Source organism: Xiphophorus couchianus, chromosome 24, assembly GCF_001444195.1.
Source record: "Xiphophorus couchianus chromosome 24, X_couchianus-1.0, whole genome shotgun sequence".
Classification (NCBI taxonomy): domain Eukaryota; kingdom Metazoa; phylum Chordata; class Actinopteri; order Cyprinodontiformes; family Poeciliidae; genus Xiphophorus; species Xiphophorus couchianus.
In genome coordinates this window covers 17,194,799-17,219,838 of record NC_040251.1, presented here as the reverse complement: position 1 = coordinate 17,219,838, position 25,040 = coordinate 17,194,799, and the positions used below count along the sequence as shown (strand labels likewise).

At 39.0% G+C, this 25,040-nt stretch overlaps 2 protein-coding genes across 6 annotated transcripts in view; one reads left to right on the top strand and one right to left on the bottom strand.

Annotated features, from left to right (window-relative positions):
• The window catches only part of LOC114140904 (collagen alpha-1(XVIII) chain-like), a 35,869-nt gene extending 14,245 nt beyond the window's left edge, over positions 1–21,624 (bottom strand). For 2 of the 5 annotated variants that reach the window (XM_028011201.1, XM_028011202.1), the window contains exons 1-9: positions 11,704–12,366; positions 4,295–4,833; positions 3,437–3,517; positions 3,309–3,362; positions 3,105–3,180; positions 1,538–2,076; positions 1,114–1,194; positions 1,003–1,041; positions 815–890 (exon numbers count right to left, since the gene is read on the bottom strand). In XM_028011201.1, the coding sequence (XP_027867002.1) occupies positions 815–890; positions 1,003–1,041; positions 1,114–1,194; positions 1,538–2,076; positions 3,105–3,180; positions 3,309–3,362; positions 3,437–3,517; positions 4,295–4,833; positions 11,704–12,019 (1,801 nt within the window). In that variant the 5' untranslated portion in view covers positions 12,020–12,366. The other 3 variants (XM_028011206.1, XM_028011204.1, XM_028011205.1) reach the window with 3 other exon arrangements.
• Positions 1–25,040, top strand: part of LOC114140903 (uncharacterized) — a 1,158,965-nt gene that overhangs the window by 141,358 nt on the left and 992,567 nt on the right.

The following is a 25,040-nucleotide window of genomic DNA, read 5'->3' as shown; positions in this document are numbered from 1 at the left end:
ACCTTTACACATGCTAAATCTACCAAGGCTGACTATAAGCCATGAGCTAATAGCGCTAGCAGCTAATAAAGCTAACTAGCTACTTAAGGCAACAACAATTTAAAGGCGGAATAATCCAGAAAATACATAGATGCACTAAAATGGTTTCAGATCATCAAACAAGTTTTAAAATCCCAAAATGCAACGCATGATGCCCCAATCTGAAGACATTTTAGGCAAGAAACAGTCATTAATATCCATTTGTCCAGAAAGGCTTACAAAGACATTTCTAAGGCTTTGAGATGCAAGTGAACAGCAGTGAGAATTATTGTCTACTAATGGTGAAAATATGAAACATAAAACAACCTTCCCAGAGTGGCCGACCTACAAAAATTACCTGCATATCTATTTTACGCAGTGCACAAAGACAGCAAACGCAATTAAATATTTTTCATTCAGAAAACTATCAACAACCAAGCATTGGTGCAATGCAAAAGGGATAAACACCACACTTAACAACCCAGAGTCAAAATGCGCTAAGCTAACTTTTAAACACAGAAGTCGACCTTTTCAGCTCTGTGGCTTGTTATGAGTGGCGTATTTAATGCTCCACTTACAGATTACAACTGACAAACTTGGCGCTTGGAGCCAAACTTCATTCTCAGGTACAGACAAGTTGTATCAAGTGCATATTTCAGCTGATGAGACTTTGACGCTACATGAGTAATCTTTGGCAGAGGCTACTGTACTCTGAAGAAACATTTCTTTTTCACATTTTCAAACCGTTCAACAACTTAGAAAAAGTATTTCCAAGTTGAGTTTTCATTCTTTTCACCTGAGGTTCCTCTTCTGGCTCCTTTCTGGGATGAAATTGGGGGTACAGGTACTGGACGGAGGGGTGGAAAAGTGGTCTGAGAAAAACAAAAACAGCGGCAAACTAAAAGTTACTTTCCATTAGATAAAAAACATCAACACAACTATATCCGATAGTTATTATTCCAGCTAAGAAATTTGCAAACCAACCGTCTTAGTGTTTTCTTTCCGACTCCCGTCACCAGAAACCTGACATGAAAAGAAACGTGTCAAACAGATGTGTTTCTTCACTTAAATGAAGATTTTTACTAAAACACTCACTTCATCAGCGTAATCCTCATAATCACAGAAACCCTGAAATGCCTGAGGGTTTCCCACAAGTTTTAGATCTCCAATCTCACCCTTAAAAGAAACAAATAACTTATAAGTAATGAAGTAAGACAGTAGAAGCATAAATTTGTAAAAAAAAATATAGTTAACAACTAGAACTAAGAAGTAGTTTGAGACCTGCAGTATGACTTCCTCACTGGTGAGACATTTGAATATTTCAGCTTATTTTATTTGGTCACTTTATATAAAATATGTCTTCAGCACCAAAGTTCTGCCTTCTAAGTCCAAAAACCAACATTTTCCAACAAGGAATATAGTTTTTAACTGGTTGCTGGCTCTGGATTTGCATCCAAGAATATTAAAGAAGATAAAACCTGTGGTACCAAGGCAATTGTAAGAGTCACTTATTTATTACCTCAAACTTGTCTGGATCAGCTCTTCCTGCTTGACCCACAAAGATCATACTTCCAGGATCCAGGTCCATCGGATCAGGCGAGCGCTCAAACCTCACGACTTCTGGATCCCTGTCACATTCTGAGTAAAAACTGACCTGTTCGCCATTCACAGACAGAGCAAAAACTTTCCAAATGATATCAAGCATTGGAATGTCAAAGCTGGCCGCCTCATACGAAGACTCAGAATCGGGTTCAGTGTAGAAGAACTGGATCTTTTGACGACCAGACTGCGGTGTGCTGAGCTTCACACCGATGTACATGAATTTCTGGGCGCTGTCTGTGATGGAGAAGAGGACGGATGCAGCAGGAGTGGAAGCGCTGAGGTGGAAAATGATGGTGAAGTCCCTGTAGAATGGACTGGGGACAAAGTTCTGGGCCCGTTGTCCTGATGACGATGCTGAGGTAAACCTGTAGGCAGTTCCTCCGCCCCTTGTAACTTTAGCGATTGAATCCGGTGGAGGATCTCCAATCAGCTGGTGCAAAACGACACTGCTTTTTTCTGCAAGAGAGACCGAGACAGAGAATAAAACAAGAGGATATAATGTGGACCAGATGAACAAAAAGTTGCTGGTAATCCAGTTCCCACAGACTGTAACAGGCCAAAAATAAACAACCAGCACATTTGAGAGCAATAATTACATTTTCATACACCAACAATCTCAAGGGGGAACAAGTTTTGGCCTTTGGCTGATTCTTGAAAGATGTGGGGTTTACCCCAGGGTATACATGATGTCAGTGTTTTGTTTCTGTGGAAATAATTTAGCAGTAAATTACAACCCTAACAAAGGCCATTTAATGGGAAATTGCAATCTAGCATGTCTGCAACCTTTATTTCTGTACGTTTTGGCTAGACTATAACTTGAGGTGGGAAGAAATTGTCTAATAAATCTAATGTGCAATAAACACATTGAATGTAATTTCTTAAGGCTGATTCAACTCCTGGAAAGGGGCCCACTTTGGTTATGCAGTAAGGATTATCTTCTTATGGATTGCTTAAAGCTGGTGTTTTTGGTCAGTGGTTGTTTTCACTTACTTTAATGCATGTAATGCAGAATCAATGAATAAAAATAGACTAATCTGAGGTATCTAAGATCTCAGCGGGAGATAGACGGATTGTAGTCTAATGGTGAAAGAGAGCTGAGCCAAATAGCAAAGCTGTTGGTTTATCATTCCAGATCCTCGTCTTGTCAGAATATGGAACACAACCCAGAGTAAATATCAACCAAATTAACTTTTAAATATAAGAAGGATGTTTATGTGGACCTTGCCAACCTTATGCCTTATGAGTCATATTTAATGCTCCAGTTGCAGATTAAAATGGACAGAATTGGCCTTTGGGGTAAAACTGCATACTCTGTTCCAGACAATTAGTGTCAAGTACATATTTTAGCTGACTAGACTTTGACGCAGCATTACTAATCTTTGGCAGAGGCTTCTGGATGCTGAGGTATCACTTCTGTTTCACTTCTCCAAGTTGTTCTATAACTTTTGACTATATTTCTTGATTTAGTTTAGATTTTGTTTCACCTGAGGTTTTGATTCCAGCTCCTTTTTGGTGTGAAATCGTGGGCTTAGAGACTGAATGGAGGGATGTAGAAGAGACCTGAGGGGGCAAAAGTGTGAAACTGAGATTTATTTTATGTTAAATATAAATATGCACAAAATCCTCAACACAGTTAAAACATCTATGTTTATTCTAACTGGACAATCTAAAGAAGTCTACAAACCTACCGTCTTTCCTGTTTGCTTCCTATCAGCCTTTCTGTTGCCATCATCTCCAGAACTCTGAGACACGACAAGGAATGTGTTAAACTAATGTTTTGATTCGCTTTAATTGAGATGATTACAGAAAAACTCACTTCATCTGCGTAATCATCATAGTCACAGAAGTCCTGAAATGCCTGAGGGTCTCTGACGAGTCTTAGCTCTCTAATTTCACCCTGTAAGGACACAAACAACTTGTAAGCAATCAAGTATGATAAAGAACCATGAATAGTTAAATTTATGAAGAGAGGGACTCTTGACAGAGCACAGGAATGGGAGACAGAGGCAAAAAATGTGGACTCTCTTGTTGGAAAACTGTGGATTATGGGACAAGGTGGATCCAACCTTCATCAACACTCTTATGTGCCGATGTGAACACTGGTTTTGGGAGTGCTACGGAGACGTTGAGCAGACCCTGTTGCTTTAGCTCCAAGCATTAAGTAGTGTCCTTATGCTTGGGGAAGTCCTCTGAAAAGATGGGAAGTAGACTGTGGTCCTCTAAGGAGATGACAAGAGGGTTCTGGTGCAGTAGAGAAGGCACCGACCATTTCTCCTGACCGGTAGTTGAGGTTTCTGTCAGGCCTGTAGCACAGAAGTGGAGGCGTCTCAATGAAAACACCATCTTCTGTGGCCCTATTGCAGGCTATAGGGGATAACATCCTCTGGAAGCTCTTTGGACCAACACCAGGTGAATCCAGCACCAGCTTAAACCCACCAGTCCAGTTCTGCAGGATCCCTATGGGACTGTGTGCTTGGCCCACAATTTGGCTGGATTCTTCTGTCAAGAAGTGTGTGGTTGACACACACTAGAGAATGGCAATTAAATGTTCAATAAAAAAGAAATCTTACAGAACTAGAAAGAAAGTGAACATGACGTGGAGTACGGACAGAGTAAGGCTTGACTAAGTAGATAAAACCTACTTAGACAATTGTAAGAGTTACTTATTTATTACCTCAAACTTGTCTGGATCAGCTCTTCCTGCTTGACCCACAAAGATCATACTTCCAGGATCCAGGTCCATCGGATCAGGCGAGCGCTCAAACCTCACGACTTCTGGATCCCTGTCACATTCTGAGTAAAAACTGACCTGTTCGCCATTCACAGACAGAGCAAACACTTTCCAATAGATATAAAGCATTGGAATGTCAAAGCTGGCCGCTTCATACGAAGACTCAGAATCGGGTTCAGTGTAGAAGAACTGGATCTTTTGACGACCAGACTGCGGTGTGCTGAGCTTCACACCGATGTACATGAATTTCTGGGCGCTGTCTGTGATGGAGAAGAGGACGGATGCAGCAGGAGTGGAAGCGCTGAGGTGGAAAATGATGGTGAAGTCCCTGTAGAATGGACTGGGGACAAAGTTCTGGGCCCGTTGTCCTGATGACGATGCTGAGGTAAACTTGTAGACAGTTCCTCCGCCCCTTGTAACTTTAGCGATTGAATCCGGTGGAGGATCTCCAATCAGCTGGTGCAAAACGACACTGCTTTTTTCTGCAAGAGAGACCGAGACAGAGAATAAAATTAAACCTTTGAAACATTTCTAAACCTAAAATAAAATCCTCTTGGTGTTTAACACCAATTCTAAGGTGCAGGAGACCTACAAGTTTGCTCCAACACAACTGATTCAAAGGGTTGCATAAACCTATCCAACATGTCTTCAAATTCTGCAGTCTTGTGAATAACCCACTGATTAAAATGTGTCGAATCAGAACAACTCTGTAACAAACAGTCTAATTACTAATTAGGAAATCTTATGTTGGGGTTTTAAAACAAAACCAGGCACAAGCTGCTGCAAAGATAGCTAAAAATCAAATGGAGCAATGAGCACCGGAGGAAAAACAAATAAAGCTGAAGGTTAAAAAGAAACCTGAAATTTCAACTAGCAGAGTCCTTGAGCAATACATCTGAGACATTTAGATACAGAAACACAAGACACAGAATTATGAGCTACATTTATGAGACAAAGAGTGGGCCCTATGAACAAAAACCTGATGATAATCCAGCTCCCATAGACTGAAATATGCTAAAAATGAAGAAGTAACAGCTTTGAGAGCAATAAGACATTCTGATACACCAACAGTCACAAGGGGAAACAAATTTTGGCCTTGTGCAGATTCATGGGAGACATGGAGTTTTCCCAAGTTGATGTGGGATGTCAGTGTCTATGAAACTGAAGGAACTATATACAATCTTTCAGGTCTGGAAAAGCTTTTTGACGTCTTTGGAAAGTGTTGATAAGGAAAACAATGTTTGGTTTTGCTCCTGGACTAGTTACCTGGATAGATTCCAACAGAAGCAGTACAAGGATTTTACCCTTGAGCAGATGGGACACTACAATATTTCCATGACAAACTAAACTGTAAAACACACCCATGATAATTAGCTACTTAAAAGAGCTCTACGTTGTTTCCTCTTAATTTAGATGTAAATTTAAAGAAAGCAGCTTTAAATCTTCCCAAGGAGATGCCAATGTAACAATCTTTTATTGCAAAACTATGCAGCTTTATTATTGTTTTCTTGTGTTTAGCTTAGCGTGGACCCTTGTGGGATTTTGATCCAGCTGAATCTGGGGTGGGACAGGGTGGTCTTCTTCCCACTGAGGGCACCTGCTATCAGTTCATCTCCCATGAATGCAGCTGCTGCAGCTGTTGCAGCTCATGTGTGTAGAGAAAGTTCACTTCAGCAGGGTAACTTGCTTTTAATTGAGACCCTCCAGTTCTGCTCTAATTGGATACATTTCCCCATCTGGAAGTTGTTTAAACCAACCACAGTTTCTCCACAAACATAAACCAGAAGTAATCAAATGAACCTCCACTGAACAGGAAACATTTCTGCCTAAAAATCAGACATACAGTTTAAATTTCATTACACTTGCAATCTGTTTCCTGACCTGTAGAGTTATTTAAGGTTTTTCTAAGAAGCTGGCTTCAGAAAACAGATTTATACATCCTACATCCTAGAATATTACATTTTATTAAATAATCTGAATTATTAGACAGAAAGTAGATGTATTTCCTCTTCACTTTAGTTTATAAACCTTTAAAACATTGGATCGGTTGGTCCAGTGGTGTGGTCAAACTTTTCAAGACAGTGAAGATGATGGTGGACCTTTGGAAACACTCCATCCTCAGCAACATTATTTCTTCACTCCTGTTTCCTAAAACATAATTTCTCTGGACCTGATATAAATATTGGACTTCCTGCAACTCAAGTTGTACAACCTTCTACAGAAACCGTTTTTTTATTCGATCTGCCCTGTTTCGTTTCATGTCTACAGAGAGAATCATCGAGACTAACCATCCCTCCGTCCAGGACTTGTACATATTTCACATGATTACTGGTGTATCATTTCCAGATATCTCAGAGAAATGCATCACTGGTTTACAAGTTGAAGGGAAAGCCTCTTCCAGCAGTAGTCAGAGGCTCAGATGGACAGATGGGCAAACAGGAGGAGGAAGGAAATGCGTGTCAGATATCCATGGGAAAGTGGACCATGAGGGATGAAGCACACAGCCCCAAAAGAATAAGACTGACAGAAAACACTGGTAGAAACATGCCAGAAGGCCATTATGGAGCAAACAGGATTCCTCCAGAGGTTGAAGAGAGCCTCCTATCCTCCCCGGGGGAGACATATAGATTTCCTTGTAGAAATCCATCCAGGCAAAGATTTACTACTTAAACCTTAAATTGTTACAGATACAAAACATAAATGGCTTCAGAAAGACTAGTTAACTTTCTTCTTGACCTAAAATGTCTTCATTGGTAGAAAAAAAAAAAAAGAATCATTGTGCGTAATCTTTGTAAGTACTATTTCCAGCCAGGACTGAATTTCACCTAATTGTAAAAGCTGCCTGTCTTATTAGGCCGAACAAACCCAGCAGAGTGATGCTAATCTGACCACATAATGACACACTGTGCTAAATCATACCCTTTATCCTCAAATAACCTGAAACCGAATACTGGCGTTCACACAGTCAGCGAGAGACAAACATTTTCGCTAACCTGCTGCTCATCTGTAGTTCTGTCCTCTGGAGACCAACCTGTTAACCAACCCACTGATAGGTAGTTACTGTGAAGTTTCATGGTTTAAAAATATACTTTTAAGCCAAGAATTTGGTCCAAGCAAAGAAACAAGACGTTGAAGCATGTAATTAATGAAAAAGCTCTCACTATTTCCAATAGGACAACTCTTTGCCTTCCACTATAATATTAAACGACATGCATACATTGCAGAGCAAAAGGCTCAAACTGCTGGAGGGCAAGAGTCCACACTTGAATTAAACAGCTAAACTTCCTGACCAGCATGCAGTTAAGCTCTGCAGAGTTCAACATATGAGGTAATATTAGAGCCAGTTGTGCTGAAGCAGAGCGACATCTAAAAGTTGCAGACGACCGCAACAGTTTGAGACCGCTGATGTAGAGGAAGGAGCAATCTTTGACCAATCCTCTGATGCTCTTTTCTCTTCAGCTCACCTCACAGGTGAAATTAAGTCTGTAGACTGACATGGGCATTGAAGAAGGTTGATTTTATGCCCTCAAACTCTTGTTTGTGTCAACTTGACTGTACATTTTGAATCACTATCCTGCTGCAAAACCCAACGATGACAGAGCCCATCAGATTTATTTTTTAAAAGTAATTATATTTCAAGAAATATACCAAGACATGTATCGCCAACAATATTCACAAAACCTTTGGAAAGAAAACAATTTGACCACAACATAAATCAGAATGTCAAGATTTCTTTAGGAGCTTGGAAATACTGCAATTTTCCTCCCAGATTATCGGTCACTCATTTAGTATTAAAACAAAACAATAACATAGCCAGGAAGTGACATCATGACCCAGCAGAACAATGATGTTGGTAGCCGACATCAAGCACTAGCCAGTTACGGTTAGCATGACTTTGCCTGATGAAGTTGAAATAAAAGTTTCTCTTAAATAATTTGTTCACAGACTTTTGTTTCTCCAATAGAAACAATGAACAAACAATATCTAAGCTTTGAAAGCTCAACAAACAAGCTAAACAAAGTCATTTTGCAGCATAAATTGTGTCTCAAGTTTCCTTTAACATGATTTTAAAATATAATCTCATTCTCATGTCTTGTATCATTACACCTCCAGTAGGTATTCTTACACGTTCCTAGATCTTATCATCATCTTTACAATCACCTTCATTAGTCCTACAAGAAGCAGAAAAGAGGAGAGAATTGGCTTTGGGTGTCTGAGAATATCTTCTGAAACCAGCTTTGTTGAAAAGTGCAGCAGAAACTTTATTCAGGAGTATTTTGGTGCTGCAAGCATGTTCAGGAAATTAGGTTAATTTCTGAAAAATTGGATTTACTACCTCCTTTAAGTAGTCCAAAAATACATTAGGGTAATTTGTAGAGACTTTAAAAAGTATCCAAGTATAAGAAAATGTTTCAGCTGATATCACTTTAAGTTCATAGAGGCCAATTCCAAGCTTCAATAAAACCCTTTTTCAGACAGCATCACACGATCAGCCTGCTCATCTCCTAATTATCTGCCCAACACTCATTTACTGCAAGTGTTTCTGGTTTCAAAGGGTAGGCGACTGGCTCTGCCCTTTGACCCCTGGCAGAAGCCGCAAACTGCCTTGTGTCACACCAGCGACAAGGCTTCTCTTTTTTCCAACCTCGACATTGTTGCTCTCTCCCAAACCAAGGACACAATATATGCAGTCTTCCCCAAGAAAAAAACTATTTCCCACCCACAGCATCCATCAGAAATGTCATCTGCAGCTTCCACCCCTACCCAAAAAGGTTTCTCCCACAGCAATGACCTCACTGACTTTCCCTCTCTGGGATTATGGAAAGGAGCAGATCCCAGTAACTGATTAGAAGTCAGCACAATGAAGAGGAGATATAAACCAGAACAGAAACGGAGGACTGGGATGGGGGAAAACCCATCTGACTCACTGATACTGAACAAAAAAAAACAAAACCACAATTTTATTACTGATAATCCAATGAAAATCTAAATTATTACACAAAAATGATAGAAAAGTCTGAATATGTGCCAAAACAAATTCTGTAGTGCTTTCTAGTGGGTTGCAACAATGTTTTGTTTTCATTCCTATTTTGATTTTAATAGTTTAAATGCCTAATAGCCCTTAATATGCATTAACTCCCACACTGTAGCATCCATGGTCTTCATTAAATCTGCCAGTGATTAAATGGTTCTGATCTCCAGGTAACCTGTTCAGATTCTGCGATTTTGGTAACTTTGCATATTTTCTTTGGTAATCAACTACAGTCGCTGGTTTCTACTGGTTATAAATAGTTATTACTCAAATTATTAGCTTTGGTCTGGGCCCACCGATAATTAATTCTTACTCATATTGTTATTAGCCACATTAGCTGATAATAATCATGAATTACGATGTCTGCAGATGACATTGTGATTTTTATGGATCAGGAATAAGAAGGTCAGGAGACATGAGGAGAAAAGAATGAAAGTGGGTGACAGTAACACATAATACATGTGTGAGAACAAACTCCAGGGAGTAAATGGTTTGAAGATGAATGAGTTTAAGTACTCAGGGTCAACTATCCAAACCATCGGGAAGTGTCAGGAATGATTTGTGACAAGAGGCTGCAAGAGAAAGTGAAGGTGTACAAGTTGGCAGTGAGACCTGCTATTATATATAGACATATATATCCATGGCTATATATCATTAAGACTGGAGGAGATGTTGAGTTTTCACTAGGAGTGAGAGAATAGACAGCTCCGGTTCAGTAATTTGAGACAAACTTTGTAGTTGAGGTGGTTTGGGGATGTGCAGAGGACAAATCAAGCAAAAGTTGATCATTAAGAGTGAGAAGGAAAAGAAAAAGACCTGAACTCCTTCATTTCTTCCACATTTTGATCAATTTAGGTTGATTCTTTGCATGTGTTTCAAGTTTAAAACCCATAAAACTATAATTTTTACTTTGCAATATAGAAAAAGTTGTATAAATATGAACCTGGAACATCTGTCCATTAAATTTGGGACATTTGTACGAACTGTTCCTATGGGAAAACATACTGACAGTTTTATGGAGCACAGTTCAGAGGTTAACCCTGAAAATTAGCTGACAACCTGGCACTGCTAAGTTTATGAAGACTAAAACACAAAAAAGAGTTTTTTTAGCATTACATCCATTTGGATTTTACAGAAAAGAAGAAAAGCCTTTAAATTATTTCTTTACAATACGACTTGTTTTAAGCATAAAAGGGGATTTTGTTTATCTTGAGTAACCAGAATCGCAGTAAATAAGACGTCAGGTAACTCAGAAAAGTCAAACAATTTCATACTATTGTACTGTTTCATTTTGTTTCATTCTCTAGGACACAAATCAAAAAACGTGATTTGTATCACTAAACTGCAACCAGCAGCTACATTTACTAATTTATTGATATGTATCGATGCTAAAATAGTAGAAATAATCCTGACAATATGGACAGTTTAGTTTTTTTATTTTATTGCAAATTTTACACAAAAATAGTCGAAGACTTTGGATTTAAGTGACTACCAACTCCGACCTGCAGGTGGCAGTATTTCTTACTTTTACGAGACTGATGCCTCATCCTTACTTGATGTTAAGTGATTGATATGGCAAATAACAAAAGTTACATTTAAACTCAGGCGTAAATATTGTAAAATTCATCATTGTTTAATTTTGAGAAAACAGAGAAATCTATTTATTAATATTCAAACAGTTTGTTAATGGGTTTTATTAAGACATTGGCCCAAAATAAAAATGAGTTTGACACCCCTGATTTAAAATATAACATATTAACTTAAGTTGCTTCATGTTGGACACGTCTAGCCAAAACGTGTAAAGACATTTAAAACTACAGACACAAACAACGTTTACCAGATCTGATATGTATCGGCACTCAGGATACATTTCAATCCACCGGGTTACCTGTCCTGCTACCAACAGCTGCACACACAGGACTCTCGTACTCCTGCTCTGTTTCCGGCAGGAAGTGACAGTCCACCGGGAGACGCCCGTTTTCCAGGGACGCCCAGCAGCTGTCCTGCATCACGTGGCAGAAGCCGCGACAGGGAAGAGGTGCAGCGGGAACCGGGGACCTGGGTGCCAGCAGGAGGCAGAGGAACCGCTCTGTGTCGCGGTGACACCCCGCCCTCACAAGCCACACCCACTCCCGCAGGACAGCATCCACCTCCTCCACGGAAGTGTGGTTGAAAAAGTTTGGCAGCGAGAAAACATTTGGCTGTTTGCATATCGGCCAATCAGAGGGGACAGGGAAGCAAGGTGAAGTGGTGTCAACGCCGGACCAAAACCGATCCCCTTCCCCAACCCCCTGCTCCACCCTCGCCCCTCTCAACCTGCCTTTTTCATCTGTACTGTTGGGCTTTGCTGCCTCCACCGTCCCTGTCAGGCCTCCACTGGTAGTCCAGGCGGTTGTAGTCGCATCCCAGTTGTCGACAACCTGACGTATTCCTGTTGCCACTTTAAGGATTTCCTCCCCAACCTGCGATATTTTCCCATCCTCCGTCCCTTCTGTCACCAACACCCCACTGGGAGTGGTGGCTCCTTCTGTGGTTAGGCTTAATGTTGTAGCCTGAGGTTGTTTGGAAAACCACCAAGCCTCCAAGCTGCCAGCACAGAGAACCAGGAGAAGTGACCACATCTGGATCCCCGACATGCTGCTGCTGCTGTTTCCCTTCAGCACAGAGCTCCACTGTTTCCCCTGAACGCCACCTGTTAGCCAGACGCTCAGCAGTTAAATCCAGGCTGACCGGGGCTCACTGAGCGTCCGCTGTATGGCAGCTCAAACATAAACCGCTCAGAGACCCTCCCAGTGAACAGGCCAAAGGGGGAGACCTGAGATGTGATGACAGAAAGTTTCCCCAACTCCTCCCTGAATGACTAAACAGCTGGCTCCCCCAATCTGCAGAAATAACTTGAAATATTCAGATTAAATTCATATTTTCAGACCCAAAACTCATTTTGTCGTATTATTCCAGACTGGTACGCAAAGCAGGGCAGAGGAAATGCTTGTGAAAGAAGAGAAATGACTTGTAATAATGTAATCTGACATTTCTGCAAAAACGTTTGATATTTCTCCAAATTCTATCTATAAACCTTCATGTATTTTGTTGGGATTTGATACAAGAGAAAGAAGTTTCTGCAAAAATCTAAAAAGTGTGGCATGTTTTTATATTTTCAACTTGATGCTTTTCAATAAAATCCTCCAAAAACAATTTGGTTTGAAGAGATGGTTTGAACTTCCTCTGGGTTTCTGATCAGGTGTAAAAACAATACCTTGTTGCCATGGTTACACATCATCACTGCACAGCCGCCGATGCCAGAGGGAAAAATTGTCCAAACATGCAATGATTCAACCAAAAATATATGCAAATATGCAATGTATTAGTAACATTTTAGGAGTATTCATTTATAAAATAATAATTATTGTGTGTTTTCTAAGTAAATATGTTTTTTTAAGTATTTCTTTAAAAGGAAATGTCTCCTGCCACCAGACTGTGGGAAAAAGCAGGAAAATCCTGTGGAAAAATGAGAGCTGCAGCTGACAAATTAGATGACGCTGTGAGAAAACTCTCCACGTGTTGCGACAGAAAACAAATGAGCTGCAGCCGACGAGAAGTGAATCAAATAGGAGGGCATGGTTCGGCTAAACAGCCCAGACTTGAGCTTCGCTGCTCGTTTTTCCACCAGAACAACGAACGCAGAAGAAGTCCGTTTATGTTCTGGTTGAAATGTGATGAGCAGCACAGCTGGACAGAAACACAGCAGCAGCACGGAGTGATGAATGAGAGGCAGCAGCTGACATCTCACTGTGAAAATCCCCAGACTTCCAGGTTCTCACAGATAAGAGAAGCAGGCATCTTCCTCTTCCTCCTCATCGTCATAGGGTCCATGTCGTCTGCCAAGCGGGACGTCCAGCTGTTCCACATTCCAGCTGCTGGACCTCACACACCCAAAACTGCGTGGCACACTCGTTTATTCAGACAATGTTGCTGTTAGCAGATGTGCTGAACGCTCTCACTGCAAAAACACAAAAGTCATTTTGGTCTCATTTCTTGACACATTTGAAATAAGTCAAAATTATTTCACAAGTTGCCTTTCAGCAAGAGATAGAGGCTTGTTTTGTTTTAGGTAAATAATTCTTTAATATTGATGAAAAAGAACTTGTTGCATTGCTAGATTATTTCACTTACAACAAGACATTTTTCCCATGTTACAAGTTAATTTATCTGCCAATGGAACTCATCAATATTAAGTAATTATTTACTTAAAACAAACCTTTAAGTAAATAATTAGTTAATTATTTACTTAATAAATAAATAAGTAAATTCTGCATTCTGGGTAAATGCAACCTAAACAAAGTTTAGCGAGACAAACGGCTCGTGGAACTTTGCCACAGACAAATAACCACTAAAATCCATTTCTGCTTACATTTTGCAAAGAAGGAAGTTGCGCTGAGTGTCTTCAGAGATTTTCCTGTTGTTTCCACCATTTGTTCTCGTTGCAGCGCCCCCACAGGTGAGGAGGGGAACAGGCTTTCAGAGTTTAGTTCATTATTGTCAGTGCAGAGTGAAAGTGAGCTGCAGCAGCTTAACATGTAACAAATGTTGCTATTTTGGTTGCAAATTGAACCGAGTCTACTGGAGTATTAGGTGTGGGAAAACCCTCAAAGCAGTGTTGTCTCTTAATAAGTAAAATGTTCAAAATATAACTTTAATTCGACACTGTGTTCAACAGAGAACATGTATGTAGACATCGCTAAATAAGTAAACCTCTGACACATTTTCTTTATTTTATTATTGTGGTATTTAGCAATCTAACTGACCTAAAACACGAGAAGTTTGGTCGGATTTTACTTCAGTGTCAAAAGAAAGCTGAAAAAAGCTTTTTTATTGTGTGTATTACTGTATTACCCAGAACTGAATATCAACTGAACATGAAGTGACTTAGAGTTTTGCAGCAATTATCTTAATAAGTCACAGCAGCTTCCTGTTTCTCTCGTTTCCCTTCTCATTATTCTCCTCCTGTCTGTGAGGCAGAACAAACACATCAAAAGCTTTAGAAACTAATAAAACCACATCACCATCCATTTCTGTCTGATAACATGATCCCAAATGCTGACTTAACATTCCAGATTTATGACCCGGAACATCATCACCCACCAGTTCTGATCACTGTCTGCTGTTGCTCCAGGCAACTAAGCCATATAAAGTTCAGCTTTTTACTCTCTGCTGTGTTTTTTCCCCACTATTAGTTGCACAGGAGCAGATGTGTTTCATCAGGAGTGTTTTCTGGTGGACAATAACACATCTGAGCATGTGAACTGTGTCTGAAACCTGATAACATGATAGAGCTGAGAAACTGCAGCAGGACCTTTAAAATTTTTACATTTAACGTATTAAGTAAGTGTGGAAATGCATAAAACAATATTAATTATTATATGCAAACAGTAATTCATATAAAGTCCAAACTACAAGCAGAAAGCAGGATAAAAAGATTCATATTTTTCACACATGCTGATGCAGCCATACACCACAACAACCAGCAGATGGCAGCAGAGTCTTAGCTCACTGTTAAACTCCATTTATTACTGATTTAATGTCAAAATAAAAGCACTGGATGAACAGAAATCTGATTTTAACATTATAGTTTCTATTTGTTATTGAAATTTGGGCAGAAATGTTGGTAGAAATGTAGTATTTGGTGATTATTTTGTTTTTTTCTAACAGTAAAATGATGTGCAGTACTGGTTTGTTGATTCTGCAGCTCCTCCAGAGTTACCATTGGCTGCTTCTCTAATTAATCCCCTCCTTTCCTCGCCTCTCAGTTTAGTCAGGCTTCCATTTGATCCACATGGTGCTTTCCCACTATCAGATAACTGGAATCATCTACAAAGCCAAGCAGGCAAAGTAGAAGAAAGTTTCCCTCAAGGCTACTTTGGCAGAAACTCAGAAATCAGCACCCATAACAATCCTGTAGGATGTTGGCGTGAACAAAAGCAACAAGAGGCTGCAAGACATTTTAATTCCCTCATGCAGCCGCGGGCGCTGCATTCACAGCCGACTGCAGACAGTCAGCCCCTTGTTTGAGCCGCTGAATGAGGGCGTCTGTTTTAGAAAGTGCTCTGTTTTCAGGAAAATAAATTAAAAGCTCTTAATGAAATGAGTGGCAGAGGAAAATGAAAAGTAACTTTGAAGCTTTTCTCGGTGGTTAGAAGTGAAACTATTATCTGAACTCAGCAGCATTTCAGCTGCAGGAGCTTCAGGCGACGTGAGCGTGAGGCCTTGCTGCTGCTGCAGGTTTAAATTCCTGTAGGTCGAGGACTGATTATGACCCCCATGATGTTAACGCTGAGTCATAAAACAGAATAATTACAGACGAGAGAACGTTTCAGTTCAGAAAGTTCGTTCTGTAGCAAAAAACAGTCATACAGTAAAGAAAATGTGGACTTTCCCCACTGATAAGGGAATAAAGTTCAAATTTAACCAGACAATTCAAAGAGGTTCTGATGCAGGAATATTTTGATGTATCCATCCTTGAACCTGGATTTAAGAAATAAAAATGGTGGAACAGAATATCTACCAAGCATTAGGCCCGACTAAATTAAACTTTTCTGTAATGCTGGAGACTCTAAGTGCTTAATAAAATGTATTTAGAGGATTAAAAAGGTGAATTTTGCATGATTAAAAGTGTTAAGATACAACAAAACACCATTCTTATTTTGTAATTTCCGCTAAGCCTTTTTCTTATTGGCTTATCTGGCTCATATTTTTGCCTTCTTATTTATTTACGAACAACAAAACAGAAAACAGTTTGAGAGAGAAATTATCTTCCTTATTTTGTACAAATGTACAAAAGCTTTAATTTCACAGGAAATAATAATACTAATCTCTCTGTAACATAGAATTTATTTTATATTTGAAAGTATTTTTTCACTGTTTTACTTCTTTGATTGTTTTAGATTGAAACCACATTCATTTCTAATAATTCTCTAAATATTCTAGGTTATATTTTGGTTAGAAGCATGCACCAATTGTGTCAGATTTCAGACAGCTTGAAACATCTGCTAAGTCCAAACATTTAAATCTCTACCCAGGTGTCCCAGCTATTGAATTAAGCTAAATTTAGCATGAAGCCGTATGCTGCATGTGGATTTCTGATGATTAGATCTGAAGGAGCGAAGCAGGTGAGAGCAGAAACCTCAGCCACCATCGTCACGAGTTCTGCAGCTGGAAAAACAACATTCCCCCATTAGCTGAGATCAGAACGGCCAGCGCGGACCTTCACACGGACTGTACATGGAAAGATGAAAGATGTAAAACCAAACATCCTGTCACCCCCTCTGCATGAGGTCACACCTCTGCTGCAACACTTTAACATCTTGCAGCAGGTAGAAAACACCCCCAGCTGCACTGGGGAGACTTTGAAGTTTCGCTGGTTGCAGTCTGCAGGGCTAATCAACCGCAGGAGGCAAACGAAGCTGCATGCGAGACACGCTTGGGATAAAAGCTGCAATTACACAAAACTGGGAGTAAACTGCAGATGGGAAAAGTCCCTGAGGTGATGTGGAGCACAAGAGACGCCGCGAGTTTGTTTTAAGAGGCCAAGCTTTCACTATTTAGTCAACCTGTCCAAACGCTGCATACACAAGCATATCTATAAAAACTACAAGTTAAATCATCTTCTTGAACTTTCCAAATATATATTTTTAACTCAAAAGCAGAATGAGAGAGCTTCAAAACTAAAAGTTTGAGAATCGTTAAGCAAATAATCAATAAATCATTGAGTCGTGATTTATTACTTTTCTCTTTTCTCACAGCTTTTGTTTCAACTTGCCCTTGTTTTTGAAGGACTATTTTGTTCACATAGACTTAATAATTCATTTTATGTGTCATTTTGTTCATTTATTTTGGATAATTAACATATCTCTATAAAGGTTTATTAGAATTTAAAGTTTACTGATTTTTCAAAATGTGTTATTATGTTATTAGCATAATATTACTTGAAAATGGTCTCAGAACAACATTATTGTTTAGCACAATAACTTCTGTTACAATTTCATTGTGACTGCAAATAAAAATTAGTTTTGCAAATTAACTTTTTCTCTTCATTAGAAAAAGGAAGTGATTTGAATAAAAAAAACTTTATATTGTAGACAAAAAATGTTTACAAATGTCTATTCTAAACATTTTGATAATTTTTTACATATTTTTAATTAAAATTAGTTTTTGTTTGAATAATAATGAAGCAAATTTACCTCCATCTATACAAATCAATTTATAATTTTTAGGAGAAACAAGAAATAATTTATGTTTACATAGACTAAGTGTTATTGTTCTAGTTTTTACTGCCATACACAGTGAAATAATCTGGCTCTTAATTAAAAAAATAAGTAATACATAAAATTATTAATAGATAATCCAATAATTTTTTTTATACTACTTATTATTAAATCAGTATTTATTGAATCAAACTGATATCAAATTGAATTGTGGTCCAAAGAATCAAAATTAGAATTTAATTGTGAGGTTATTAACTGGAGGTAAGATACTGACTGCTCAAAAGTACTCATCTTTAAATAAACTGAACATTTTTAAAACTTTATACAGCCAATCAAAACGTGGGATCTGATTATATGAGCAAAAAAAGTAAAATGTTAGAGTAAATTTAATTCTTCCTACAGAAATGGCTTCATAAATCAGCAAACTATTAAAATAACATTCGGTTTACATAAACATCTAATCTAATCTGATCAGGATTGTAGGAGGTGATTAACTTTACAGATTAAACCCAAGAAAACATGTCACACATGGATTATAATTCATTCATCTGTAGTGCATTTAAAGTTTGTATAACCGATTATTTCCTGTATAACTTCACTCTTTATAGTCTTCGCTTCCTTCGTAAAATCTCCCTTCTCTTTGTTTTCAGCCTTTAAAAGCTCAAAATATTAGCCAAGAACTTTTCTCCTGTAAATCCCAGGCGGAAAATTAGGGCTTCGTGTTCAGGCAGGTAATAGACTCTCCAGTCGGGATAAATAAACTACTATTCTCAGCTCCAATTATCCCACAAACCCCCCTGTATTTTCTTTACACCCTGAATACACACCATGGAGCTTAGAGTTTTATTACTCCCACTTGCGTCTGCTTTAATATATAAGCTCTAATATATCATAAAACATGGCGTTGGGCCACCCAAGGGAAGCATCTTCTGCTCGTTATGAGCTAAAAACTGTAAATCTGGAGTTAAATGGAACAAACGTAAACAAGGAGGATGTAGAGATCCACTCTGTCGACAGAACCAGATGGTAAATGACTGTTTTATGAGGCTTTTTTTATGACTAGAGGCAAAACATTTCCTTATTTGGAGGATTTTAACAATCATGCTTCCATTTATCTTTTTGTATAGATTATTTACCTTCATAGAAACCTGTAAACTCTGCAAAAACCTGCATTTTTATGCACTGAAATGTTTCTGAGTTGATGTGTGAATTCCTGTAAAGCTTGCAAAGCACTTCTGCATATTGAGAGGCTTTGTCTCGACATGAATGTGTGGGCATGCCTGAATGTCAGCATAATATTTGTGTGTATACATATATATGTGTGTGTGTGTGTAGTCTGCAGAAGAGACAAGCTGTCAGGTAAAATTAGGCCATGAAGATGATGAGTGTCTGTTTTACTGGGAGGGTCTGATGAGCCCTGGAGAAAGGAAAATCTGAACTTTTAATTTGATTTAAAAGAGCAAATTCACCTTGCTCTTAAAATTGAAAATGTTCTCAGAAAATGTTAATAACGTAACAGAATTACACTGATTCTTCAAGGATCTTTAATTAGTTTAACTTGGTTTTCTTTGAAAAGATCAATAAAATGAAACAGAAAAATGCATTAAAAGAAAAACTGCACCACAAAAAGGCTGAAACTTAATGTAAATATCTGCAAAATAACAAACAAAATGTAAAGGAGCAACAATAGTTGGCATAAAATGATCAAAAAAACATCTATGGTGACAAAAATAAAACAAAGAAAGAACTGAATATTTAAAAAAACAACCACAACACATAAAATTGTGCTTAAAACATTAACTACTTCTGGCAAAAGTTGGAAATTAACCACAAAAAGACACAAAGAAACACAAGAATACATTTTTGGGTGAAGGCTGCAGAGAAACAATGGTCATTAAACGTTGCCATGTTTAAACTAAAGCAGTGAGTTTTTGCATGTGGGAAAAAATCTCTTAGGCTTTGCTGGAACACAATTAGCTGGAACCGCAATGAAATATGTTACAAGCTAAACTATGAAAACCGAGCAAACATGCAATAATTAGCCGAGCAATTGAGCAAAATGTACGTTGAGAAACAAACGATGAAGCTTTGCATGTTTTATCAGAACATTACAGAAGTAAAGGAAGAGGAAAAAACTTGAGAGAGAAAAGGAGAAGTAGAAATAAAGTTTTGTTGGTGGTGTGTGTGTATCTAATGGATACCAAGGAGACCCTGCAGGCGGGTCGTTTTGGGCAGCAGTTGCCAGGCGATTGGGGAGAGTTGGCATTGCACTTACCTCTAATTGATGCCACATTGTTCTACAACAACCACAAATACATTAATGCACATTCACACACACCATGCGGTGGTGAGTTTTTAATCTGTTGGCTTGTGTCTACCTTGATCCATGATTTTTGTTCATCTGCACCAGTTGCAGTTTTCTGGACGATCTTTAAAAAGCCTCATCTGTTGATTCCGATTTTGGTCGATACCAATTTTTAAAATCTGAAATGTTGCTAAATATAGCAAGAAAGTTGCTGATTTGGCAACAGAGTTAACTTTAAACATGCAACATGAACTGGGAGGTAGATGAGATCTTGGAGGAAGATCAGCTTCACCTGTACACATCAGCCGATCACCAATTACTAAAAAATGTAGGAAATCATCCAATCAATAAATTGGTGCACCCCTACTTTCCTACAACGGATGCAGGTGCATCTGAGGTGCATTTAATGTTTATATACAACCGATTCTATCTTGTATAATGTTGCAGTTTAAATGTGGCGCTAAAGTCGCATAAAAACAAAAACAAACTCAAAAACAGCTTCTTCCCTAAAGCAATTAACACCCTGAACGCTCACATGCACTAATTATACAATGGTTATGTCTGGATGTGTATAGAAATTTAACTGATTAATATTGTAAATAATGTAAATATCACCATATTTATGCTTATAATGTATATATTTCCTACATTGTTTGCACTGTTGGACATGTGCACAGTGACAAACATTAAATTCATAGTTTAATAAATTTATTTTGGGGTGACTGGAGTTTGGGGGTTCCAAATTTCTTTCTAAATTTAATCTGAAGAGTTTTGTCAGGCAGGATCAGGCAAAAAACAGGATATTAAATATACCTACATGAAAAGTATGCAAAGAAATGACACTTTAAGATTATTTTCTGGCAGCTACACGTTCATATGCAACAAAAACTGAAGGCAGATAGAAAATGGAGATAAATGTGCCCAAGGAAATATCAATCCATAAAAGGCACACAAACACAAAGAGACGCAAAATGACCATATAAAGATATATATCTTAAATGGATCCTGTAACCACAGAAAAGCCTCCAAAAACTCCAAGTAGATAAAAACCTGCCACATAAAGACAAAACAAGGACCCAAAGTGATGCAAAATAAAAACAATAGAGGCTAAAATCAGCAGAGCCAGTCAGTGTTCGATGTGATGCGCCCAGGTAACATCCAACTCAAACACAGCAGGCAGCGTCTCTGACAGCTGAGGAGAAGATTTGCCCTCAACTCCCAAAAAGCAAGTCTGGACACTTTCATCAAGCTCAGACACATTCCTGCTAGGAAAGCTTCTCTTTGCATCCATGAAACTTATTAGAAAAGAAGCCCAACACATTCCTTTTAATACCATTTCCTCAATATTTTAGCACCTTCCTCACAATTTCAATGCATTTGTAGGATTTCAATGATTAGTTGGCTAAAGTTTCCTAAAATCCTCTTACCTCCGTGCTGAGATTTTATCTGTGCCACCAGCAGCAGCACACAGATGCAGGTCTGCCAGCTCGCAATCAACCACCTGCTGCGTCCAGACATCCTGAGTCCTTCACAGAAAACCCCCCAAATAAAATCCTCTCAGATGTTTGGAGGGTCACTTCTCATCTCAGCCGCAGGAAGCAGAGAAATAAACAGCAGAAAATCCTCCTGCTAACCAGCGCAGGGTCTGTGCGTCTTTACGCACAGCGCTGAGCAGGAGACTAGTGATGTGGCGGTCGCGAACGATCCGGCTCTAAGAGCCGGCTCTTTGAAGTGAACGATTGGAACCGGCTCCACAATGGGAGCCGTTTTAGGATCCTATTTGGGAGCCGGGTTTTTTTCTACAGTACATCGCTGTCTCTCCGCCTCCCTGTCGTTGTGCTTGTGCTCTGCAAGTGCCAGAGCCGATACTTTTTCCCCACATCGTTTTTTTTGTCCTGCGGTGCCTCGCTGTCTCTCCCCCTCCTTCTCCCTCTCCTTGCGCGTTTTGCTCTTCTGCCAGTGCCAGAGCGGAGAGTTTTTTTTTCCCTCGGTCGGTCCACTGCCCTCATGTCAAGCGTGTGCTCCACACATCTGACCAATCACACATAGTTTCAATAAATAATGTGGCTGGAAAACACTGAAAAAAAATATCTCCACTTTTTTTGTGGAAACGGCAGGCAATTGGCCAAGCTGTATAGCGTTCGTCGGCAGGTGTTTATGTAGACACTCACTCAGTGGTCAAGAAGCACAGAAAGAAGGGGAGTCAGTGTGAGAACTGAATAGGAAAAAATAAATGAGTGACAGAAAAAGGAGCAAGATTTGGACTCATTTTAATGGTACATCAAGCTCCAGGGCAGAGTGCAGACTGTGCAAAGTCAGCATTTCCTATCGTGCAGGCTCGACAAACAACCTGCACAGCCACATGCGGACATCACACGCATCGGTATTGCTATAGCATTGCTATGCTGCATTTTTACTCATCATAAGTGCTTAACAATGTCAATAATGAAGCAAAATATAATAAAATTAGGTTTAAGCTATTAATTAATTAATAATGTCAAAAATATATATGGGGAGCCGTTTGGGAGCCGAAAGAGCCGGCTCTCCACAGTAAGAAGAGCCATTAGAGCCGCATCTCGAAAAGGAGCCGAAAATCCCATCACTACAGGAGACACGCCGCTCTGAACGCTACACTTCCTGTGGAGGTTTTCAAATTAAAGGCTTTTCTAATCAAGAAAAACCTTGATCAGAAAGGGGTTTTTGTAATCTAAATTACTAAACTTTGCAATGTCTGCAAACTATGCATAAAATGTATGTAAAAACGCGTGTCAGCCTTTAGAGGTCTGATCAAACTCAACTGGAGGACTCTTAAAGGGACGCTAGAGAAATTAGAGATATTTACTTTCTTTGAGGTCAAACGTTTACAAAAACAAGATACAATTACTAAAAAACAATAAGAAATGACAAGACCAGTTTGAAAAATGAAAACTAAAATGTTGTCTAATAAAAAAAAAATTAATGTTGCGATGAGCATTTTTAAACTACACACAGAGATGTTTTTAATCATTTCTGGAACTTTTACACTTCTATAACGTTTTGGTCATTTTCACATGAAAATACACTTGATGACCATTAGATTTTAAAGTACTGAATATCCATCCATTTTCTAACACCTTTGTCCTTTAGAGGGGTCAGGAGGTGCTGGTGTCTCTCCAGCTAACGTTCCTGGCGACAGGCGGAGTCACCTGGACAGGTCACCGGTCTGTCACAGGGCAACACAAAGGCAGACAGGACAAACAACCATGCACACACACACACACACACACACACACCTAGGGAGAATTTAGAGACCAATTAACCTGACAGTGATGTTTTTGGACTGTGGGAGGAAGCCGGAGAACCCAGAGAGAGCCGACCATTGTCAAGAGAAGTGGAGTTTTGATGACTACACCGAGCCCTCTGTGACAACTGAGGATGAAGAATCTGCATCTTCACATCCCAGACGAACCTCTTCTCTTTCTAGTGGATGAGGACGGCGAACTGCAGGAGGGTGATGGACTCCCAGCATGTGAAAGGTCTGACCTCGTGGAGGGGGTGTCAAGAAAATCCGAGCTCATCCCACTTCCCCATGCTAGAGATTTTAGTTTAACAGTAATAATAAATAAAGTTATCTTTAAAATGAATCACTCAAGTGATATCAAGGCCCAACAGTAGACTTAAGTGTCAATAAAATAAATCTGGTTGTGTGTGTTGTTTTTGTCTCATGCAAACTTTGCTTTAATTCTACTTTTTTCTATCTAATCATAAGAAATCATAGTCAGTCAGAGAGATTCATGAAACAAGAAAAGCAGGTTTCCTGGAAAAAGAGGAAGTTTCCAGCCTGCAGATTTATAAAAATAGCTGAGACTATTTTAAAGCATGAAAGTTTTAAAAAATTAAATCTAAACATTATTAGTAATTGGATAAGATTCAAAGTAAAATACTTATATGAATATTGGTTTACTTGTAATAATACACTTATATTTGTGGGAACTACAAGAAAAACAAGTAACTGTAACTTTAGTAGTAAATAATTAGAATCATGTATTATTCTTGGTTTCTTTTCAGAAAAACATCTGTAATAACTCACATTAAGATTATAATAAGAATAATTAATAAGTTATGGTTATAAAATCATAAATGAATGATAGATCAGAGAAGCTGAAGAAAATAAATGTGATATAAGTTATGGTTATAAAATTATAAATGAATGCTAAATCAGAGAAGCTAAAGAAAATAAATGTGATATAAATGTGATTTTGACATTAAACTTGAAATGGTGTAAAAAGGTGTAACTGCAATTAAACATCACTGATATGTTGGAGGTAGAGAGTAGGTGAAAGGTTGTGCAGGCAAGGGACACAGGAGGTTGAGCAACCCTGAGACATTGGCACAGACATCAGGAAATGTCTGTAAGACAGTGATGGATATGAGATCATCTGTCTAAGCAGACAGCAGGCGCACCAGGGGGGTGGATAAACCCTATATAAGGTGGGTGCAAAAGAGGAACCGTTCGTTGGATCCTCCGGGCAGCTTCGAGCCAAGATCGAGATGGACAAAGAACTCTGCAGCTGAAGAAGAGCCGGGGCCACGGAGCCGGAGACTGTCCTGCACATGGAGACCAACCCGTCTGGCCCACAATCTGTGGCTTCGAATCGCACTTCTCTCATCGGCTGGGTTCAGACCCCAAAGACAAAGATGAAGACAAAGACAAGGAAGAAGAACTGGTGCCTTTTTTCCTGCCAGCACCAAGTCCTGTGTGACCTCAGCATCCATGCGGAGAGGAGGCTCATCAGACCTGCGGAGATCCTGGCCTTCATCGATCAACATCTTCCTCCTGTTGCAACACCTTCTTCATCATCGTGCCAGGTCTGGGGTTCGAGGCGCCAAACTCCGTCCGTCTCTCTCAAAGGTTCCCTTTTTTAGTTCTCAGTATCAGCAGTAGGGAAAGATAGACTAGATGATTGATTTTACTTATTTGATTATTTCTGCTACTGAATTAAGCTGTACTGACCCTTGCAAAAATGCCTTACTAATAAAATATTTAGCATAAAGAAAATCTAAAAGATGTTGTGGACATTCAGTTAATGAGTCACCTTAAAGTTCTTTGAT